Raw genomic sequence first — 21,829 nt, forward strand, 5'->3', positions numbered from 1 at the left:
TATGTTTATTTGCAATTCATAAAAAATTTACAAAATTTGAAATTGTGGGCAATAAATGAAGCTTTAACTAGGACACTAATGCATATGGTGATCTGCTATACGTCGAAGGTGTTATTTCTGTACAATAGGTTGTTCTGAATTAATGAACTTAGTTGAATTCGTAAAATATACATAAATCAGAAATTAATATGAATCAATAATCAATATACCATCATAGCATACATATTCCAGTTACTTACATATTATGTAGGTATTATTTGAAGAATTTTCAGAACCACACTTAAGAAAGAACCTTGGACATATGCAAGACCTGTATGTCAGTTTCTTGGTGCTTTTTTTATGATTTCCTTATGATATGGTCTCTTCATGACACAATATACAAATTGATTAATGAATGAACAAAACACTCACAGAAGGGTTCATAAAACTTTGACTTTCTAAACAACAATTTGACAGTCACTCGGATGGAAATCAATAAAACCTCTACATCACAGATAACAGAATCATTACTCTACATTTCTGAATAAATTGAAAGAGTAGCAATTGAAAATCATTGAATGGACCTATACTAAGATGTCTAAAACACTGGTGTGTGCACTTGTCACTTTTTGCAGGCATCAACACATAGATGTATAATACTAACCTTGGTATTATAGGTCCATGCATCAACATTTCAGAAAATCGGGGATATGGGGGGATCAGTTTCGTGGCGGCGCCACCATGTCATTTGCTTCCTTCTATCCTTGTTCTATCAAAGGAAGTCCAAGATACTCTCTCGTTTTATTTTGTTTTTCGTTGATATCGAATATCGATCAACGAGTGCAAAATAAAAACTGGCCCATTTTGTCAGCTGTTAAGGAATATTTGTGATTTACAGTTCAATTTTCTTTGTAAAAACAAATTTGTCAACATTTCAACACTACCGAATAAAGGTTCAAAGGAGTATTTACTGTTCTTCTTCAAGATAATTTCCGTTTGACAAGTTGAATTCGTGAGGGGGGTAATTCAATATGATTTTAATAAAACACAATTGATTGGTCAAATATCCCATATATTCAGTTGATAGAAAGGTAATTTTCACTATATCTATTGGCGAATCCAAAAATCTAAACGCCGCCTAGCGGCCAAATCACTAACCTAGAAAGTGAGTAATAACTTGAGTTTAACTTCTTTGGGTTAGATATTTTCATAACATATTCGGTTACCAGTGAACTATATTCACAAAACTTTTTGGATGTCTGACTAGAAAAAAAGGTATTAAAATAATTAAGTGAGTATTTATATCAGTGTCATTCAGTTGAGAAACTATTTACCAATTTTCACTATAATTTTAGGTTAGGAGATATCTTTGTTCTAGATGAATTTTCTAGTGTTGGACGATTAAGAAAGGCAATGCGAATTTTCATTTCCATGATTTCAATAGTGCCGAGAAACCTGAGCAGGAGAAAGTATATGAGATTGAATTTCTGACATACCTGAAGTTGTACATGCATTACTGGACTTGCAATCTTCAAGAGATGATACGTTGGGAACATTTCAAATGAAAAGTAGTGATTTGACTTGGAATTTTGCAAGCAGTTGAAAGTGATCAATAATTAAACCGTTCGACAAGAATTTCAAATTTCGTTAATGAAATTACAACTGTAGAATTAATTTTCAGGCGGTCTTGTTGAGTTGGTTGTAATTGCTGGAAAATAATTTCTGTGTTGGCATTTTGAACTGCATAATATGTTTTCATCCAAATAAATTATCTCAAATATTTACTTTCATTTATTTCCACAAATTACATAATTCAAGTGAGTGTGATGATAGAATGAAATCTTCTGGATATAAGTTCTTGTAAAATCTTCCATCAAACGACACCAACATGTTCAGGAAAGTTCTGGAGGAACCCGAGCAAAATCAATAATCCCATAATTATTCACTACCTTTACAAATATCTCTATAATCGAATAAAATCTACGATAACATTGCTTTCACAATAGAGTTTTCACGATGATTACTCATTTTCCGCCATGTTTGTTGACAAGTCGCAGCGCCCTTATCGGTAGTTGGATTCGCCTATTCAGGAAGAATATTTGAAGAACAAACTCGAATAGATTTATGTATTTCTGATTTTCAATACATGCTCACAATTCACATTACGTATTTCCAATACAGATTCTTTGAAATATTGCTGAAGTTTCCATAAAACTTAGCTATATCGGTCCCGAATGTTCATTCATCTGATTTGGTTCTGCTTCAAATTCCAACAACACCGAATTATTAGCTGTAGTTCTTGATTGTCCATACAGAAACCTGAACTTACTGAACGACATGTTGAATAAATGAATGTTCTACACCCCTTTCTCGAAACTAATACATTTTCACACACCAATAATCGCTTATAAATACAACATATTCGTACGTCGTAGGAAATTATTTTCAAATATCAATTGACAATGCTCTGTCAAATTCTAAACAGCGCTACCTACAGTGGGAAAAACGAAACTGGTCTGATATCCCCACGAAATTAAAAACAATATCGAATCAGTGAATACACCAGAGTTTTAGACATCTTAACCTATACAGATCATAATTTCCCCTTAATATAGGCCGTTCATGCAAGGGATGTATTCTGCATTTACGTCGATGAACAGTTCCCAATTGATCTGCAGTAAAATGTTCATTGCACTTGGTGTAGTTAGTATAGTGTTGGCTGAACCCAGGAAACACACCTTGGTTTAGTATACGCCTAATATTCATCCTGATGGTATATTTTTCGTTTTGGTCTATCACAGTACAAGTATTTCACGTCTATATTATACCATTTTTTCTGTAGTAGGTTTATAAAACGTCTTTTAGCGTTAGCTATATATACCACACTATATGTTTTTTGCTTATCAATAGTTTTTTCAAGAACTGAAGAATATTTTTTGTTTATATACTTCAATTATTTTAAACTCTTCGTCATATTCATCAGTTATTAACGAAGTGTACAAGATCTCCGAATTATACGTCGAATATATTGTACTTTTCGACGTACTTCCTACACCTATATTAAACGAATATGTGATAGGTTTTTGAAATGTCTATAAGTGGAAGTCATATATACATAATGAGAACTATTTTATCTCCCAGTTGTGTTTTTACGATCGGAACAATATGCATCCTACAATATATATCGCTTATTTCCCAGCTTTAATAATTTTTCATAATTTATAAACTAGGTCTATAAAGTTCCACAAATTATACGACTATAAGTCGTACATATTTCAACCTACCTTCCTACTCCATAAACTTAGGTATATTAAACGGATATATGGTAGGTTTTCAATCTGTCTATTAGCGAATTTTTTTAACACTCATCATTGAGGTCTACACTGGACAAATATATGAAAGGTTTCGAATATGACTATTATTATAAGCCATATGTAGATACCTACTACATTACTTCTAGTTATCAGGGAGAAAAAAAAATACTGGTCCTTTATTCATTCTTGTCATATCGATGTTTCTGAGTTTTATACACCTACATATAGTTCCAAACATTCAAGTTTTTTGAAGTTAAAAAAGCGATTCAGCTTATATAAGTGATTTAATTGTTTGAACTGATTTCACCAGGTAGCTAATTAATCAGCTCTCATCGAACTTAATCTTTTTCCATAAAAATCACCATTTAAATGATAGGTAGCTGTATATAAATGGTTGAGCCGTGGCAGGAATAATTTATATGTATAACATTCATACTAGATATTCTTGAATAGAGGGTACAACCATAGGTGAAATAAATGAAAAAAAAAATATATGCATTGAACGAAAAAAATGCATATTTGCATATTTTTCTATAGTTTCCTCGCCAAATGGAGTTTAATTCATTCGGATTGATGGTCGTCAACCAATTAAAAGCAAAGATATTACACATTTAATATCTTTGATTGAAAGTCCCCCGATTCGACAATTCACAGCGTTGTCACATGAAATGAAATAATGTCCTGTCCATACACTGATTGCCTCAACCATCAAAGATTCTGCTGTCTATACTTGTGATCTGGAAAACTGAATAAGCCCCCTTCAATTACTATTCACTTGATATAATTGTAGTCTACTAGTTTTAATCCAAACAAGCCTAGCAGATTTATGAGAATGTTCAAGATCTACTACATTTTTAATAGCCTGGCAACGTTGGTGCCATGTTTACGTAGGCAGAGGATTGAGGATCTACGCAGGCTCGACCGGCCAATGGGCAATTAGTTATCGTTACAATACACGCATGTAGCAGTCACGGCCGTGTTTCTATGCTATGCTATGCGGCATGCGCTGTTCGTAGTTCGTTCTCCTTGTCGTCCATCTTGAAATAGTTTCGTAAGCTGTGTGTTTACTGTGTTTGTTTTGTCTGGAGGAAGTTAATTGTACTTTGTCATAAGTGATTGAAATGGATTCTGATTCAACATAGTGATGGACATCTGCTAAAAAACAAAATGACATAACCGATTTTGAAGAAAGCTCTCCACTTTCATGTCTGCTAATATGATGAAAAAGATATTTGGTATGTTTTGTTCGACATGTTTTTTTCTCCTAAAACTAACTGAAATAACATTTTACAGAGGCCGTAGTGCTGATGTGGGTACATCTGATTGAAGAAATGTGAAAATATAGGAATAGACCATTATATTTATTCAAAGAGGTGTGCTCAATGTATATACCTAAATTTTGAAAACTGCTATTTTATTATTTTCTGAATAAATTGGTTTGAGACCTAAATAGTTTAAAATTTAGTTTTCCTAAAATCCGATTGACACTACGTTATGTCTTATTCGAAACAATGAAAAGGATAAGTATGGAAGAGGGTAAGATAATAAATGTTGAAGATTGACTATATTCAGAACAGTAATATCTAACAACAAATAAGCCTAATGTTCATTCATACGAATTCGACAATATAAACGATGATCCGAAAGTGCATTTATTGTTCTTTTAATTTATTATATTCGAAATCATCGATCAAAACATATTAATGCAATTTCGGATCATCGTATCGTCGGATATTGTATACATGAACAGTAGGTCTAACGTTGTTCAGAGACGTCTATTACTGATACTTAATTGTAGTACAAAATACGAGTATTAAACGTCTATTTTTGGTACATTGAAGTCGTTGAAATATAGTCTATAATATATGAGTTGTGAACATTTATTATAGACGACTGGTTTTCGACGTAATTTCTGAATTACTTAAGTAGTCTAAAAGACGTATATGAAATACGAGTATCAGACGTATGACGTATATAAAATACGAATAGGAGACGTATATCCAGGATTGATTTTATACGTCTACCACGCGGACATTTGTCCTTCTTATTTTGGTCTAATGAAACCGTATTTATACGTCGGAATAAGTTGACTTATATATGTTTAATAAACGAAAGGTGGTTTGAGAATTTTATCCACTTCGGAGCACTGAAAATTAGAATCAATGAATGACCGATTCACATGTTACGAATTTAATAATTACGCTTCCGTTTTCCTTAGTTGAGTGAAAAACTTAATCACTAAATCAGCAACTTGAACGAGCTAGATAAACAAAAAGCGGAATGAGAATCAAAACATTCAAAACCTCTTTGATCGAAATTGGCGTCTGAAATCTCACAAAATTTCATATGTTTCTGCAAATGGCATTCAAATTAATATTTTAACCAGTCCTAGCGTTTTAAAAACACGCTTGACACACAGATGGCGCTCAAATCGCTTTAGTCACCCTGTTTCCCATCTTTCTACTCTATAATCTTTGCTTTGGTAGGTATGATATCAATTTGTCAAAAACAATTCGATCAATTCGAGCCAAATCTTGAAAATATACATAGTTTTCGAATTGAGATGCAAATTTTGAATTTCAGTTCTATAATTCTGATAGAAATGCCAAATTATGCTATTTATGTTTTGGCTCGTTACTGTAATGTAGATGTTTCAGAGCCCCGAAGAAGATTTTAAATAAATCGAAAAGTTTTTCCAAATAAGCTTTTGGTTATACTGACCTGCACCCGTTAAACAATCCTGATATAAATTAACCCAAATAATGCTAAAGGCCTTTTAAAAGGCATACTGATGGAACCTCCTTATTCTTCTGATAGCAAAGTTTTTACGTTTTGCTCATAGTTGGCAGTTGCTGCCATATATGAAGCATAGACATAGAGACATGGACTGTGCCTTCCCTTTATATCTATGCATGAAATACGGTCAAAAAAAGTGACAGAGAGAAAAACACGTCGGGAATGCAGTTGTCTTTTTCTAGAATTTTGATTGGTCTACACTCACCTCTATGTGAACAAAAAAGAGAAAGGTAATGTCCCGACGAGCTTTTCTCTCTTTCTAATAAATAGCCAATTTCATGCTGGCATTGCTCAGTCCATGTCTCTATGTCTATGATATGAAGTCACTGTAATCACTAAATATAATATTATTGACAGTTTGAGTAATTTTGTGGTTGTTTGTGGCAGGGTCGTGACACTCTCTTACCCCCAGTCCAAATCGCATATTTAGTTCTAATCGCATCGATAAGATGACTCTGTAGACGCAAATATTACAATGTTTGATCTATAGATGACTCTGTTGATCGTTTAAACCCTTGGAACATAGATATTTATGTTCTAATAACAGAATAACAGACAACAGAATCATAGATTAACTTAATCTATGAACAGAATCATAAATAAAAATGAAATTAATTTGTCAAATATCAATGTCACTGTTGTCTTCAATAGATATGTACAAATTCGAATATATTTTCATTGGGCGGAAAATTATCAAAAGATCAGCTGAAAATCTCACCTTCGAAAGAAGAATTTCTTCAGAGAAATCGAGTGATTAGTAAAAGAACACGTGTTGGGACAGCTCAAGATATCTTCCAAAGAATGGTATTGAAAACTTATTGTGTATTTGGATGTGAGGATGTTGCTCGTAAGAGACATCGGTTTCCAAAACTAAGACAGCTCTTTTTAAAAAGTAGGTTGAAATCATCAAGCCAAAATATTACCAAGATTTATCTGTTGAGCAGATATACAACAGGTATTATGTATGTGATGCTCATTATAGATGATTTACCTATTCGAAAATTAGTTTGTTTTCCCAAACCCAAAGATAAAAGATATAAGTTATTGTATTTAGTTGACTCAAATAGATTTGCGGAATTGAAATATAATTTCCATTTCAATAAGGGGTATGTAAACAAGAAATGTACTTCGCTAATTAACAGATTTCAATATCGGGAAAAAGAAGTAAGAATAATGGTTCTTCTTAGTCCCTGAAGAAGTTCAGAATTGTGAACGAAAGCTAAGAAATGTACTGTATTGAATAAACATTCATTTTTCTAATTTCTTACAAAATTATCTCAATGCTTGTGATTTTAATGAAAATTGGATTTTTAAGGTTTTGAGTGGATGTAGGAGTTGTATAAATCTGTATCAAACATTCACATACATCTGCTATCATTGAAAAAGTATTTCCGATTGTAATAATGCACCCCGTTTCTAGATCAGTGGAAGAGCGGCTTTCCACTAGTCATGGGGTGATTATTTTTTCGATGTTAAATACACAATAAGAAGGCCCTCGAAAGGGAAAAAAAATGTGTGGATCCGGCCCGTCGCACGAAGGACAGGTCTTGAAGTTGATATTATTTCTGGGGAGAAGTTTAAATGAAACTCAGGAAAAACTTTAACAAATAAATCTATTGGAAAAAAATAAAAAAAATTGGAACTTCTCTACAAATTCGTACTCGGTCCAAGACGACCAACAAAAATCTTCAATTTCTTAAACACATGCAAATAAGCGCAAAACAATAAAACATACTTTCATAACCAAAATCTTGGGTTAAAATTCAACTTCCCAACTTAGCGCTCAATAATAAATCAATACTTTATCAATGAATTTTAGAGGAGCTTTCAAGACTCTGGACGAATAAAATTGGAACTTTCTACCTTCTTCTGCGACTGCTGTTTGTCTGACGCTGCCGATGAGAACTTTTCGACACCAGACCTTACCCGCACTTATCGGCGAATTCTTTACACTCAACCGAACTTCCCGCACTTTTCCGTCGCAAACGTTTTTCGCTTTAAGTTTCCCTATCTAAAAATTTCAACACAAGTTTATATCTGGTCTTACTACGAATCAAGAAAATTAACGATCACTCCTTGAATGTTACTTTACTGACTTCCGATAAACTGACTTTAACTTCAAATTATTTCCAAATTTCTTCAACTACCTAATTCCCGATATTCCGTTTCTACTTGAACGAAATCAACAAAAACAAAGGACCGGACTTTTCTTTATACTCAACTTTTCCAAATATTTATGAGCCGACCGAGTCTCCGATTCTCTTCCGTGATCTACCTATACTTTTCTCTTACTTCGTGAAAACTTATTTATTCTAAGTCCCTTTTCTCGTTCTTTAATTACTGACTCTACAATGACTTATAATTCCTCTACTTATCCGTACCGTACCGTAGGGGTATATTTTCGATATTTTTCAGATCACGTCCCCGGACCGACTTAAAGGGGTATTATTTTTGATCACGCTCGCCGGACCGACTGACTAACTTTTTCCGATGTATTTTTTCCCCGGTCTTTCTCTCCCACGCTATGGGTGGTACCAAAAAGTCCCAAAATCGAAATCATTGGAAGATCATTCTTGCTGAGTTGAAAATTCAGCGTTCCCAAGCTCGGCGGTTACAAGAAAATTTCGATTTCTGAGAACTGTTTTCCTCTCAGGGTCTCCAGACTAATAAATCTTTTTTAATCTACATGACTGACCGTTTTCACCCGTTCTGAAGTCCTTATCACCGGATATTGGAATCAATTACATAGGCCGGCGATCGCCGGTTACTCTCCGAAAACGTACATTGTATCAATATCTGCAGAATTTCTGACTGAGTGACACTAACTCTTTCAACTCTTATCGAGCTGGCTATTATTTAAATTCCCGCGACTCGATACCGCCTGATCTCAAGCGCCTCAATATTTCCAACTAAAAATTGCCTCTGCAGCACGACTGCAACAATGTATGAAGGTTCCAGTGATAGCTCGTTTGAATTATTCCAAATTAATTCGAATTCTCTTATTCCGATTTATTACAATACTCCCCCCTTTTAAAAAGTTTTGGCATTGGATGCCACAACTTTTCCTAAATCATCATATATTCGTCCAAAGTCCATCATCTTACTCTGTCCTAAAACTAACATTCACCAAAAATTAAGTTTCACAAACAAATTTTCCTCACAAGCTACAGTTCCTTCCTCAGCACTTAACCTACGAATGCTCTAACAACTCTACTTATGTAGTAGTTCTTCAAATCACACATCATCTTTAAACTCTATAAACATAAAATAACAAGAAAAACAAACATGAACAAACTAAACCTAAATAGTACATTATTCGGACAATGGTCATCAAAACAGTTTCTACCCACATCTTTTCATCAATCACTTCACTATCTCCAACATGGAGTTCCTTAGGTTCAATTTTCGGAATTCTTTCTCACTATCGCGAACATTCTCACACAACCATATATATCCTCGGAATCATATGGAATAACTCTTCAGGTGAAAAACCAAAAGTTACCTCAGGTGGAAAAGTTTTTTTACACGGAACGCCACTGTTCAACCCGTGCTAATGTCCATATCGTATGATCATCTGGGTTACGAAAGCACAAACTCAGTTCGACCTTGTTGACGCGGCATATTATTCGGCGCATCGTTTACCGGCTATGTCTCTCAGTCCAGTGTGGTATCACTATTGGTAAAATTGGGTGTAACCCTGGATATTGCTCGATTTGTTTATGGTAGCGTACTTTCGACGTCGAATTTTTTTTTTTCGCACCTTCTCCCATAAGTTGAAAATATTCTTTACTGAGTTAAGCATTTGATTAATCGCAGTTTGTTGAGCTTATTCTATTCCTTCTTGATCGTCAAAGTACGTAGTGGACAGTCTATGTCCCGCCGTCTCTAACCTAATTCTCTTCTGGTTGCCTTATACTCGCATTTCTCGAAGAACCTTTTTAAGCTGAACCATCGTCGTTCCACTGATGACCATTACGTCTACCTCTGGATGATGAATTTCGAGCCTCAAATACGGACCGACATTGTTCCATAAACTGCACTTGATCAGTTCAGAATACCCTCGTACGCACACGTTCACATATTGAGTTAAATGTCTCCCATTTCTTCTTTCTAATTCTTTCACGCACAACTTTTCGAGTTCATGAAAATTCTTAACATTTCTGATGAAATAGCCGCAATATTCGGTTTTCCGCACTACTATATATACTATCGTCGTCGCCACCTGGTAACTAAGGTTAATCACCATTCAGAGGTTATTCCACTGATGATGACCTAATGATTATACCTTCCTTCTGGTTGAAAATCTGCTATGGATTGTCTTTCAAAGATACCTTCTTTCGGATATTGATTGACCAAAACCAACTTATCGACTGATTACAAGAAAAACGAAAAAACACATGCAAAAATCATACAAACACAATTCATCTCCCATGAGCATGCAATTTAATCATGGAGAAAACAATAATCATAAAAATACCTATCATAACTATATCAACAAAACTCGACCTTATCGTAAAAGCATGCAGAACGTTGTGCTCACGTTAAAGGGTGACCACAACGCTTCTTCATAATCCTATTCCGTCCAGGATTATTTCTATCATTCTATCTGTTCCCGATATTCTTTATGGATGGTATTTAAAATCATCCATCAGCAAATCAAAATTAACCCCTATATCGTTAATCTAACTTCCAACATGGTTTTCCTAACACAACCGAATATGAAATTTCTTCTATCACCTTATAATGACCCTAAGTCCAGCTTAACTCAAAATACTTCAACTCTGCAGTGTCTCTTTCAAAACTCCTCATATTTAATACAGCAAACAATCTTTAACTTCAACGATTTCAATCTAAACGAAAATGAACCAATTGCTATATAATAGGGGTTATTCAACATATTACTTCGTTATAATACCCCCTGGCGCCCATCTGACGCGAAAAAAAAAATAAAGAAACCCCTCTTTATACCGTTCATACTTCCCTCACTATAAGTCATTATTACCGGACCCACTTGTTATTCTACTTATATTATAATCTGTGGAATGGAAAAGGTCGATTATTCCTTTTTCAGGACTATCAGCCAAAATGTCCTGCCACTACCCAAAAAAAAGAAGAAGAAGACCCTTTTCAGGTTGTGACTCTCCGGGTCTGTGAGAGCCCGTGGAATCTGCGAAAGGGCAGGAGTCGATTCACTTCTCCTGACAGGTCAATCCTACAGATTTTCCTGCCGCTACCCTGGCTCCTATCTGATTAGATAGGTCTCCACCTATCTGTGGGACGCCTTATGCGGGTAGACCTCCTTACAATCCTTACTGGTTCTCTCTTGACGGTCTCCATTACCTCCTCCTCATCATTGCTTTCTAATCCCGTGTCTGAATTCCGTGTGTGTCTCCCATACCCCTGTGGAACCATTATCGGATGAAACCTCCGAGGTTTCTCTATTTCCGAATCGGTCATACTAAAGTCCTCAAATCTTTCCTCCCTTCCTGACAGATGTTCGTCAGGGCGCTTTTTCCGAACCTTAGCGACATAAGGTTTCAGCCTGTTTACTCGAACAATTCTGCTCTCCCATCCCCCACATTTTCGTATCCTACAGGTTACCGAATCAAACACTTCCTTGATCCTGTATGGCCCTAACCATTTCCTTCCCAATTTTTCAGATACCTCCTTGAAATATACCAAGTCTCCTACCCTAAATTCCACCATCTGAAATTCCTCTGTATTGACGTCCCATGATACTCGTTTACTTGATTTCGACCCCCTGGGTCTATTTTCCTCTTGATACTCCACTCTGTTCCTATCCACTACTATTTCAGTAAACTTCTCTTTGTACCTTTTCCCTTGTTCCCTGTTATCATCCTCATCTCTCTGTTTTTTCCTAGTATAACCGGTACTAATTTTTAAATTCTTCCGAATTTCCTTCCCAGTTCCTTCCATGCAACTCCTTTGTTCATGGCAAACATCAGTTTCCCAGTTCACCCCTGATCTACGTCGATCATCTGCTCTACGTTATCGATTATTCCCATATTCTATTCTGCCAACTGGCATTCCTCCGTCGCGACCGTCCTTGGCACGCGTCCACTAATCCTTGACCCCCTGGACCCCTTTTCACGTAAGTACTCAGCATTACTCCCTATAATTTCCGTATTTCTCGCTAAGTTACCACGTTCAAAATCCTTAGTATTCTTATTTGAGGCTGCCTTTTCCCATGCCTCCACCGGTTTCCCCTTTATTTTTTCATTCCGAACACCTGAATTCTCCTGAATTCTCCTGAATTCCTTCCGCAACTTCTGCTCTAACCATCGAAGACCTTTCTTCTCGCAGTTCCCAAGCTGCTTCCCTTTCATCGCTATTCTTCTTGTTTCCCTTTCCATTCTCATCATCCCTCATCGGGATTCCCAACAGTGACTCTAGGTTCGCCGACCTATCACTATCCTTGTGACCTACCACTGCTGGGTCCAGATTTTCTATTCTGATAGTATTATTACCCCTATGTATGTTATCCTCTTGCTTCCTGGTTTGGAACTCCCTCGAAAATGGAGACAATCGGTTGGAAATAGCTTCCGTATTTCGATTCCCTTCTCTAGTTGAATGTTGAACCTTTTCCTCCCCCCTTCGTTGAATCATTTCTAAATTAACGTCACCCCCTCTTACTAGGTTTGTGGGTTTCTGCAGTCTGTTTTCCCTAAAATTCTCTCGTCCCTGACGATTTTGTCTTGGGCAATCCCTAGCCCAATGACCGTTTTGACCGCAAGTATAACAATCTCCCTGAGTCATTTGCCCTGACCTACTATAATTCCTACACTCTCTAGCGAAATGGCCCGATCTACCACATGAATAACACCCTTTTCTGGTGTTTTGTTCTGCATTCCCCTGACTCCTCCAGCTATTTTTACACTCTTTCGCCGAGTGACCCTGATGCTGTTCGCATAACTGACACACGTTTTGTGTGTAAACTGCTGATATTCTCATGCTTTTTCCGCCTTTTCTAAGTCCAAATTTTCTTCCCTTAATAGCGCTACCCCCATATCCTTCATTAAATCCTTGCGCAACCCTGTTTTGAATTGGTTCAGTATCAGATCTTTATTTTTCTTTCTGATTCCCGCTTCTTCGTCTGGCGAAGCTCCGCCCAAATCTTCCCGAAGTAATTCCGCGCCTAAAATCCGCAGCCTAGTACAAAATGATGAAACATGATGATCATCGCTGGAAACAACGACTTAAATTCCACTGACTCTCCCCTGGCAATTTTGATGGTGTAAATTTTGAAATTAGCCGCTGTTTCAATTCCGAGTATTTCAATTTATCATACACCTCATCAGACTTAAAATATTCGTACGCCGCGCCTATCAGTTTTAATTTCAATAGAGTAAGGGTTTCTTCCTCACTCCATCCGTCCAACTTCGACCTCAACTCTAATTTGTCGAAGTACCGCTTCGCGTCTTTTCCCGAAAAACTATCAAGGGTTGTCGCAATCATCCCCAACGAATACATAAACGGAAACCTCATAACATCTTTCTCGGCCACCGCAGGGGTGGTAGTACTAGCACTAGCCGCCGGCAACATTTTTCAAAACCTTGTAAATAACCTCAATAACAATTAAATCCGCAAACTATCTTTAAACTCCGCAAATTAAACGAGGAAAACAAAACAATTATATCAGGTTTACGATATTTCAAAGTATGAATCGAGTATCCCTATATATTTCAAAAATCCCAAAATACGCTGCGCACACCCGATAGAATTAATCAAACTATAAACGCCAAATACTCTCCCTATTCAAATTATATCAACCATATATGGAAACGCCCTGAAAGAAAAATTATATCACCAAAAAAAAAATATTATCCTGAACGCAACTGTGATCTCAAAAATAATTAACGCCCTCAAAAAAAATGTATATCTCAACAGCAAAAATAAAATTCAATAAACAATGTCCTGAAAAAAAAAACCTGCAACCCTATCTTGTCCTAACTTTCCGAATTATTCTGTGAATCAAACCGATCAAAATTACATCCAACTGACTTAAAATTCCGAAATATTCTAACGTTTATTTGATCAAAACACTCAACTTGAAATTACCAAAAATTCCAAAATTTACTTAATTAAAATAATTAAATTCAAATGACCGAAATTCAAAATTATTTTATCCTCCAAATTGATAAAAAAAAATAATTCAAATGATTTCACCCTTAAATCCGTGTTCAAATTCTAATAAAACAGCATTAAAATACGTCTCAATTTTTCTTATCTGCTTTTTCTGAATTGATTTCAATTTCACAAGAAAAAAAAATATTTGAATAAAGTAACTAATTCTCAAACCCACTTTTTGTAACAAAATTACCGATCATTCAACTAGTCACCAATAACCACAAAATGAATTACTATGCTCGCAAAAATAAAACTTGATTGACGACTTTTCTTTTAAAATTTTCGATAAACTACAAGTCCAAATTCAATAAATCCGCGCACAAAACTTTGCGTTCAAAATCCTACGTAATTGATACTCAACAAAAAGAATTTCAAAAATTATTCACTTCAAAACCATCAAATTCCTACAAAATCAAAAATTACAAAACACACAGTAATATACACTTCAAAAAAAATAATTCACCTGAAAACAATAAAAGGAAAAAAATATCTTTCACCATCAGCCAAGAATGCACCCTCAAAACAATAAAATTATCGCGAAAAATTAAACTCAAATCTTCAATTCTGATCAACTACTTTATAAATTTTTCTTAACGTTTCCATCAATCAATTAATTAAATCTTCCACAAATTATTGAACACCAACGTTCTTCACGAATAAAATTTTCCAACTATCTCCCGATTAAAACTTGATAACTTATCCGATTTTTAAAATAAAATATTCTGATCCACCACAACAAAGAGTAAATAACAAACTTTTTCCAACTTTACTCAACTTTCTCTAATATCACGGCAGCTAGACTTTAACGAAAACAAAAATTTCTGTTCACAACTCTACTTATCACTTTTCACAAATTAACTCGAGTATCCTCCTGAATTAAACAAAAATCGACGCAAAATGAAATTATCCTTGGCAATAGAAATAACTCAGAGTTCCTTCATCCGAAAGTCCTCAAATTCATTGATATAATCGAAACTTAATCCATCAATCAACCCTTAATCAACCACAAAATACTTAAACACAATTCTCTCAATACTTTTACAATGGCTCCGATTGAATTATTGGATTTTATCTCGACTCGTTCCAGAACAACTAAAACTTTAAAACTTCTCAAATAAAACAATTTTGGTATTCTACCCCAGAAAAATCAACTTAAATCCCAGCGCTGTCACCAGTGTAATAATGCACCCCGTTTCTAGATCAGTGGAAGAGCGGCTTTCCACTAGTCATGGGGTGATTATTTTTTCGATGTTAAATACACAATAAGAAGGCCCTCGAAAGGGAAAAAAAAATGTGTGGATCCGGCCCGTCGCACGAAGGACAGGTCTTGAAGTTGATATTATTTCTGGGGAGAAGTTTAAATGAAACTCAGGAAAAATCACGTCCCCGGACCGACTTAAAGGGGTATTATTTTTGATCACGCTCCCCGGACCGACTGACTAACTTTTTCCGATGTACTTTTTCCCCGGTCTTTCTCTCCCACGCTATGGGTGGTACCAAAAAGTCCCAAAATCGAAATCATTGGACGATCATTCTTGCTGAGTTGAAAATTCAGCGTTCCCAAGCTCGGCGGTTACAAGAAAATTTCGGCTACTTCGAATTCTGAGAACTGTTTTCCTCTCAGGGTCTCCAGACTAATAAATCTTTCTTAATCTATATGACTGACCGTTTTCACCCGTTCTGAAGTCCTTATCACCGGATATTGGATTCAATTACATAGGCCGGCGATCGCCGGTTACTCTCCGAAAACGTACATTGTATCAATATCTGCAGAATTTCTGACTGAGTGACACTAACTCTTTCAACTCTTATCGAGCTGGCTATTATTTAAATTCCCGCGACTCGATACCGCCTGATCTCAAGCGCCTCAAAGTGTCATATTTCCAACTAAAAATTGCCTCTGCAGCACGACTGCAACAATATATGAAGGTTCCAGTGATAGCTCGTTTGAATTATCCCAAATTAATTCGAATTCTCTTATTCCGATTTATTACACGATATAATTTTTCATTTCAGGTCGTAAGCTCACGGAGGCAACTTATGTAGCAAACCAGTCTTCAATAGCCTTATTGGTGATATAGGCGTAAATGTCGAGTTTTATGGCGATCTCACCAATCAGGTAGAAGACCGATTTGCGACATAAGTTGCTTCCGTGTGATCATGGCATAAAATCATCAAATAAAATAATTCGAATTTGCGCCAAAGCGCTTATTTGAATTTCGCGCTAAATTCGATTTTTTGTATCCATAAGTTGGGTCTCTGTACCCGCTGTACGCAAAAAGCGTTTTTCAACATATTAGGGAAGTGTCGTATCTATATGATTCTGTTATCTGTGGTTTGTGGTCGAGTCTGGACGTTTCTTGAAAATCTGTACTCAAATAACTGTTGTGCATGTTTGAAAAATTTAACATGGCAAACTGGAGGTATTAGAATCAAATAATTTAGAAATATTAAGGTATTGGTGTGTGAGATCATATTCTTTAGTGATTCCTATTTCAGTATATACATATAGTGTATACAGTTGCATTCGATAAATGTTAGTTTCTTTCAAAATGGCGTGGTCCTTTTAAAAGGACTTTAGCTATATTACCGTCTACTATAAAATATTTTTTACAGGGATCGTCGGCCGTTAAAATTACATGAACTCATGGAAGAGCTTGACAGAATCACTTCTGAACAAAATGTGCCAAGCTCAATCGCAATTTTGCCTCCTGAGAATGCCAATGGAGCAATTGCTGATGAAGATTATGGCGACGAGAATAATGTAATCATCGACAACCTTCCTGGAAGCCAACTAAGGGCTCAAGCCGAGTACATAATTGAGGCTCCTCAGGACAATAATAGTGAGCAGCCATCAGATGAAGATGACGATTTGCCGCTTTCAACTGGACTTTTGGACAAGACTTATCTGAACCAAGTATAAGATGGAACGAACCATATACAGCTGAAAACTAGATGAATCCCGTGAAATTTTTTTGTTTATTTTTTGACGACTCTCTTATTGACGATTTGTGTCGTTTCAGCAATTTATATGCATCCCAAAACAATCGTGTGGGAGACATTTCCAAATCAGAGATATGGTGCTTTTTAGGCGTGCTTATTCTGAGTGGGTATCATCAATTACCTCGAAGGCATATGTATTGTGAAAATTCGAGTGACACCAAAAACGAGCTGGTACGAAATTCAGTATCACGAGATCGATTCAAATTCATAATGCAGAATATCCATTGTTGTGACAATAATAATTAGGAAGTAGATGATGAATTCGCGAAAATAAGACCATTTATAGAGTCCCTAAACAAGAGTTTTCTTGAATTCGCACCCACTGAGGAAGCTCACAGCATAGATGAATCAATGATTCCCTATTACGGTAGACATAGCTGTAAACAATTCATTAGAGGAAAACCTATAAGGTGGGGATATAAATTTTGGATGGGTACCACCCGACTGGGTTATATTGAGTGGTTTCAGACCTACCAAGGATCCTCCTCCACGATTCCAGAAAAATATAAAAATTTGGGTTTGGATACTAGCATTGTTTTGACTTTCGCAGACAAATTACAGAAAAGGTTCCCTAAAATGCCATTTCATCTTTATTTTGACAATTTTTTCACCTCTGTGTCATTACTTCATGAACTTCAACTTCGGCAACTAGGGGGAACCGGAACCATAGGAGAAAACCGAATAACTGCAAGCGTAATGAGCCAATCAAATGAACACAAAAGAAAAAAACGAGGTTCTTATGAATACATGTTGGAAAGTGATAAAAAAATTATTGTCTGTAGATGGAATGACAATAATTTGGTTACCTTGGCATCTAACAAGACGCCGGTTCACCCAATGTCAAAAATTAAAAGATTTTCCCAGAAAGAAAAAAAAATATATTCGTTGAGCAGCCAAACATTATAAAAACATAATAATGAAAATATGGGCGGGGTAGACAGAGCCGATCAAAATATAAGCCTTTACCATGTGTCAATACGAGGGAAAAAATGGTACTTTCCCATCATTTGTCATTTAGTTGATATGAGTATCCAGAATGTCTGGCAATTGCACCGTAGAAGTGGAGGGAAAATAGACCATTTATCGTTTAGGAGAACAATAGCACAAGGTATATTGGAGACTCATAAAAAACGGTCAACTTTCCAGATAGGAAAAAGTAGTAAAAGTCTGCATGAAACTTCTCGTTTGGATCAAATTGATCATCTTATTATCTATAACGAAAAACAAGTCAAGTACAAGTTTTGTAAAAAAAAAGTCAACTTTATCTGCAAAAAGTGTATTGTTGGACTTCATCCTAAAGGTTGTTTTTACCAATATCATGTTCCTATAGTATATCCAAATCCAAGAGGCCACCGGTAAACATTGCAGCATGCAATGATCACGCGTCAAGAACGTGATAACGCAGAGGTGTAGTAATAAATTGAATTCCGAGAGCGTTATATTTTAAAACTTTTTGAGTGTTCCAGTTCCGGTGAAAAATATGTATGCTTGACTACGAGTCTCAGTAATGAACAATTAATCTAAAGTTCCCACTTTAATAAATACTATGTATATAAATGTGTAACAATATTTTTTTTGTAAAAATGACTACCCCGTAGTGTCGTCAGAAGATGCAGAACTTTCCTCTAAGTTGACGATGACTGGTGTTATATCATCCATAATATTATCCAGTTTCCACATGTCTACCTCAACTTTTTGTTTGACATGTTTCACGCACTTTCTCCATCTTTCGGAAGTAACCCGTGAGAGAGCCTCTTGAAAAAGATTTTGTACGTCAGCCATTTTAAATGTGGTGTTTTTATCTGCCACAAAATTCTTGACATCGGCCCAAATCAATTCAATAGGGTTCAGTTCGAAGTGGTAGGGAGGTAATCTAAGTACAGTAATATTTTGGGCCTTTGCGGTTTCATCCACGATGTATTTTTCAAAGTTTTCTTTGTTCTGCCTGACTATCTGCAACTATTGCGCTTTTATGAGGTCAGGGGTGAAATCAATATTTTTCTCCCTCAACCATTGTTGGATATCACTCTTTCTGAATTGTGAATTAAGAATTTTTTCCATTTTCCTTGAATGGTAAGGAGCATTATCTAAAACTACTATAGAATTTTCCTCCAATTTAGGAAGTATACCCTCGACCACTTTTTGAAGGACTGACCATCCATTTCTTCATGGTAGTCACCAGTTTTTTGGATTGGAAAGTCCAGAGTCCTCCAGTTAAAAAACCAGTGTCACTGCCAATATGACACACTATAATTCTTTGCCCTTTGCCTGGAAAAATATATTCGCTTCATTTGAAAAAGAATGTTGAAATTGTTTTCCACCAAAAAGGTACTTACATCAAGTTTCACAAAACTTTGATTGCTCGATCAACGATTTGGCATTCGATTTCACGAAGGAAATCATTGAAACTTTCATATTTCCGAATATATTGGAGGAGTAGCAGTTGAGAATCATCAAATGGGCGTGTATAGATAATTATTTGGTGCAAGAATGATATTCAGAATGCTTATGACCAACTTATCGACTGAAATCTAATTGACGTTCATCCGTCAATCGATCGTTGATTCTCTGATCAAGCTTTATGAAACCGAGGGTTAAACTCAAAATTCAAGACCTTCCCAGACGGATTTTTAATCCAGTAGATAATCCAGCAAGTAACGCTTGCCGAGAAGATGTAACTGTTTCATCGGTCCACACTTTGGATTTAGTATGACCAGCATTTACCCAAGTTTCATCCAAGCAGTAAATCTTCCTGTTTTCATCACGGAAGGTCCTAATTTTCGTGAGATAGTTTCTTCTCCAACATTTAATGTCGTCACGGTTCATAACAAAACTGTTGCGTTGGCGACGTCCATATTTGAAATTAAGTTTTTTCAATATTATAGAGAAGGTTCTCTTCTTAAAATTTGGCAAGTTCGAGTCTTCATTAACTATTTTTAATACTTTCTCTATAGTCAGGCGTTCATTTCTGAAGAAAAACTCGTGAACTTTTCGCCGTATTACATTTTTATCGAAATCTGATAAGGACTCCCATTTGGTGGTCCGATTTTGATTTGTTGCCGGCTGTGATAGAACACCGGAATTTATGTATTCGGAAATAATTCTCCTAACACTTCGAGCTCCAATGCCGAGTGTCTCAGCAACTCGGAGTTCTACGTCCTTTAAACACATTCCTGCATTTTGAATAATCTCAATTTTATAAGTATTCAAAATCATATCTTTTATCTCGGCACTGAAGTGTCGTTTCAGACGTCTCTTTTTTGGAGGACTTAAGTCAACACGCGATTCCTCAGCAGTATCAGTACTTGACATTATCTTAAATGCTTGTAACTTGAATAACTTGCTACAACTATAAACCAATTTACGAAAGAAAAAGCAATGAATGATCTCTGCAGTTCTGCACAACAATTCGCATACAATCAATGAATCAAACGTAATGCGGTTCTGCATTACTCCCACCTGCAAACATGGCGTTCCTGAAGCTTTGACCAATAAGAGGAGTACCTTAAATACGATCACGCGTTAGTCAGTTTGTTTACGCTGGCCTCTCGGATTTGGATAGACTATAGTTAGTATATATCCAATTTTCTGAAAAAAATTGATTGTGTTCACATAAAAAAAAATAAATAAACGGTTTTTAAATTCTTGTAATTAAATTTTTCAATAGACGTACATCGACCTAAAGTCCTTTTAAAAGGACCTACCATTACGTAAAAAATATGCACTCATATTTTTTTAATATTTTTCTGATGCTCAAGAGGGTTTGAAAAACAACAATAAATACTCAATGCACCTTTTTGAGAAAATAAATATTTCAGCTTTATCTGGAAAGAAGGTCATCAAACACTATTCGTAATAATTATGAGCTCTCGTCTAATCTGTTTCTGTCCCAAATTACTCCCTCCAAATTCTTAGGAGTAGAGTCAAATGCTTGTTTCGGTATCAAATATTTCAGTTTACTTTCACCACTTGAAGATGCTATTGTGATAGCGAAACACGTGCTGGGTTCAAAAACTCATTTTGTGAAAATCGTATAACCTGTTTCGAGTTCAATCTGTTTGCCACCTGAATTCAATTAGTCGTCGACTTTCTTTTCTTAACGCCAGTTATGTCTAATCAAGGTTTATTTCATATCCTTGGTGAAATTGGCCCTAAGTTACTCGTTGTTAAAATCAATCGCTGAGGTCCGAGATCATAATTATTGATTTTCCAATCCTTGATGTAAATGAAAATCGTAACCACTGGTAACTCGTTAAATGTAGCTAAGGAAACCCCATGCAGTTACAAACGTCTGAACTCTGAATTAATCGAACAGTACTCGTCAATATTTATATTTTGTCACAATGATACAAACTGAGTTTTTCAAAGATGTTTTGAAGCAATTAGGCTGGAACGAGGGCTTTCAAATACCAGTTGCTAATGATGAAAATAAAGCATTAGAAGAGCAAGTGGCGAAATTAACTTTAGCAAGATTAAAGGCCAAAAATGAGTCCGAATTGTCTTCCCAAAAGTATGATGCACTGGAAAGACATTTTAAATTTGTCACGCAAGAAAATGAACAAGTAGAGGTAAGTAGATGAAAATTATGT

General features: G+C 35.8%; 3 protein-coding genes across 5 annotated transcripts in view; 2 read left to right on the forward strand and 1 right to left on the reverse strand.

Annotated features, from left to right (window-relative positions):
* The window catches only part of LOC123312503, a 416,804-nt gene that overhangs the window by 48,005 nt on the left and 346,970 nt on the right, over positions 1-21,829 (forward strand). The gene's annotated exons all lie outside the window — the stretch shown is intronic.
* LOC123311710 lies at positions 12,327-13,061 on the reverse strand. Its single transcript, XM_044895780.1, has one exon. The coding sequence runs from the start codon at positions 13,059-13,061 to the stop codon at positions 12,327-12,329; it is 735 nt and encodes a 244-aa protein (XP_044751715.1).
* The window catches only part of LOC123312495 (coiled-coil domain-containing protein 39-like), a 74,647-nt gene continuing 74,349 nt past the window's right edge, over positions 21,532-21,829 (forward strand). For all 3 annotated transcript variants that reach the window (XM_044896948.1, XM_044896949.1, XM_044896951.1), the window contains exon 1: positions 21,532-21,808. In XM_044896948.1, the coding sequence (XP_044752883.1) occupies positions 21,584-21,808 (225 nt within the window). In that variant the 5' untranslated portion in view covers positions 21,532-21,583. The remainder of the gene's footprint in view (positions 21,809-21,829) is intronic.

The sequence above is a fragment of the Coccinella septempunctata genome, chromosome 4 (genome assembly GCF_907165205.1).
Source record: "Coccinella septempunctata chromosome 4, icCocSept1.1, whole genome shotgun sequence".
In the NCBI taxonomy this organism is placed as follows: Eukaryota; Metazoa; Arthropoda; class Insecta; order Coleoptera; family Coccinellidae; genus Coccinella; species Coccinella septempunctata.

What these genes read in the sequence shown, in the direction of transcription:
- LOC123311710 (XM_044895780.1), bottom strand. Translation starts at nt 13,061, where the DNA reads ATGAGAATATCAGCAGTTTACACACAAAACGTGTGTCAGTTATGCGAA.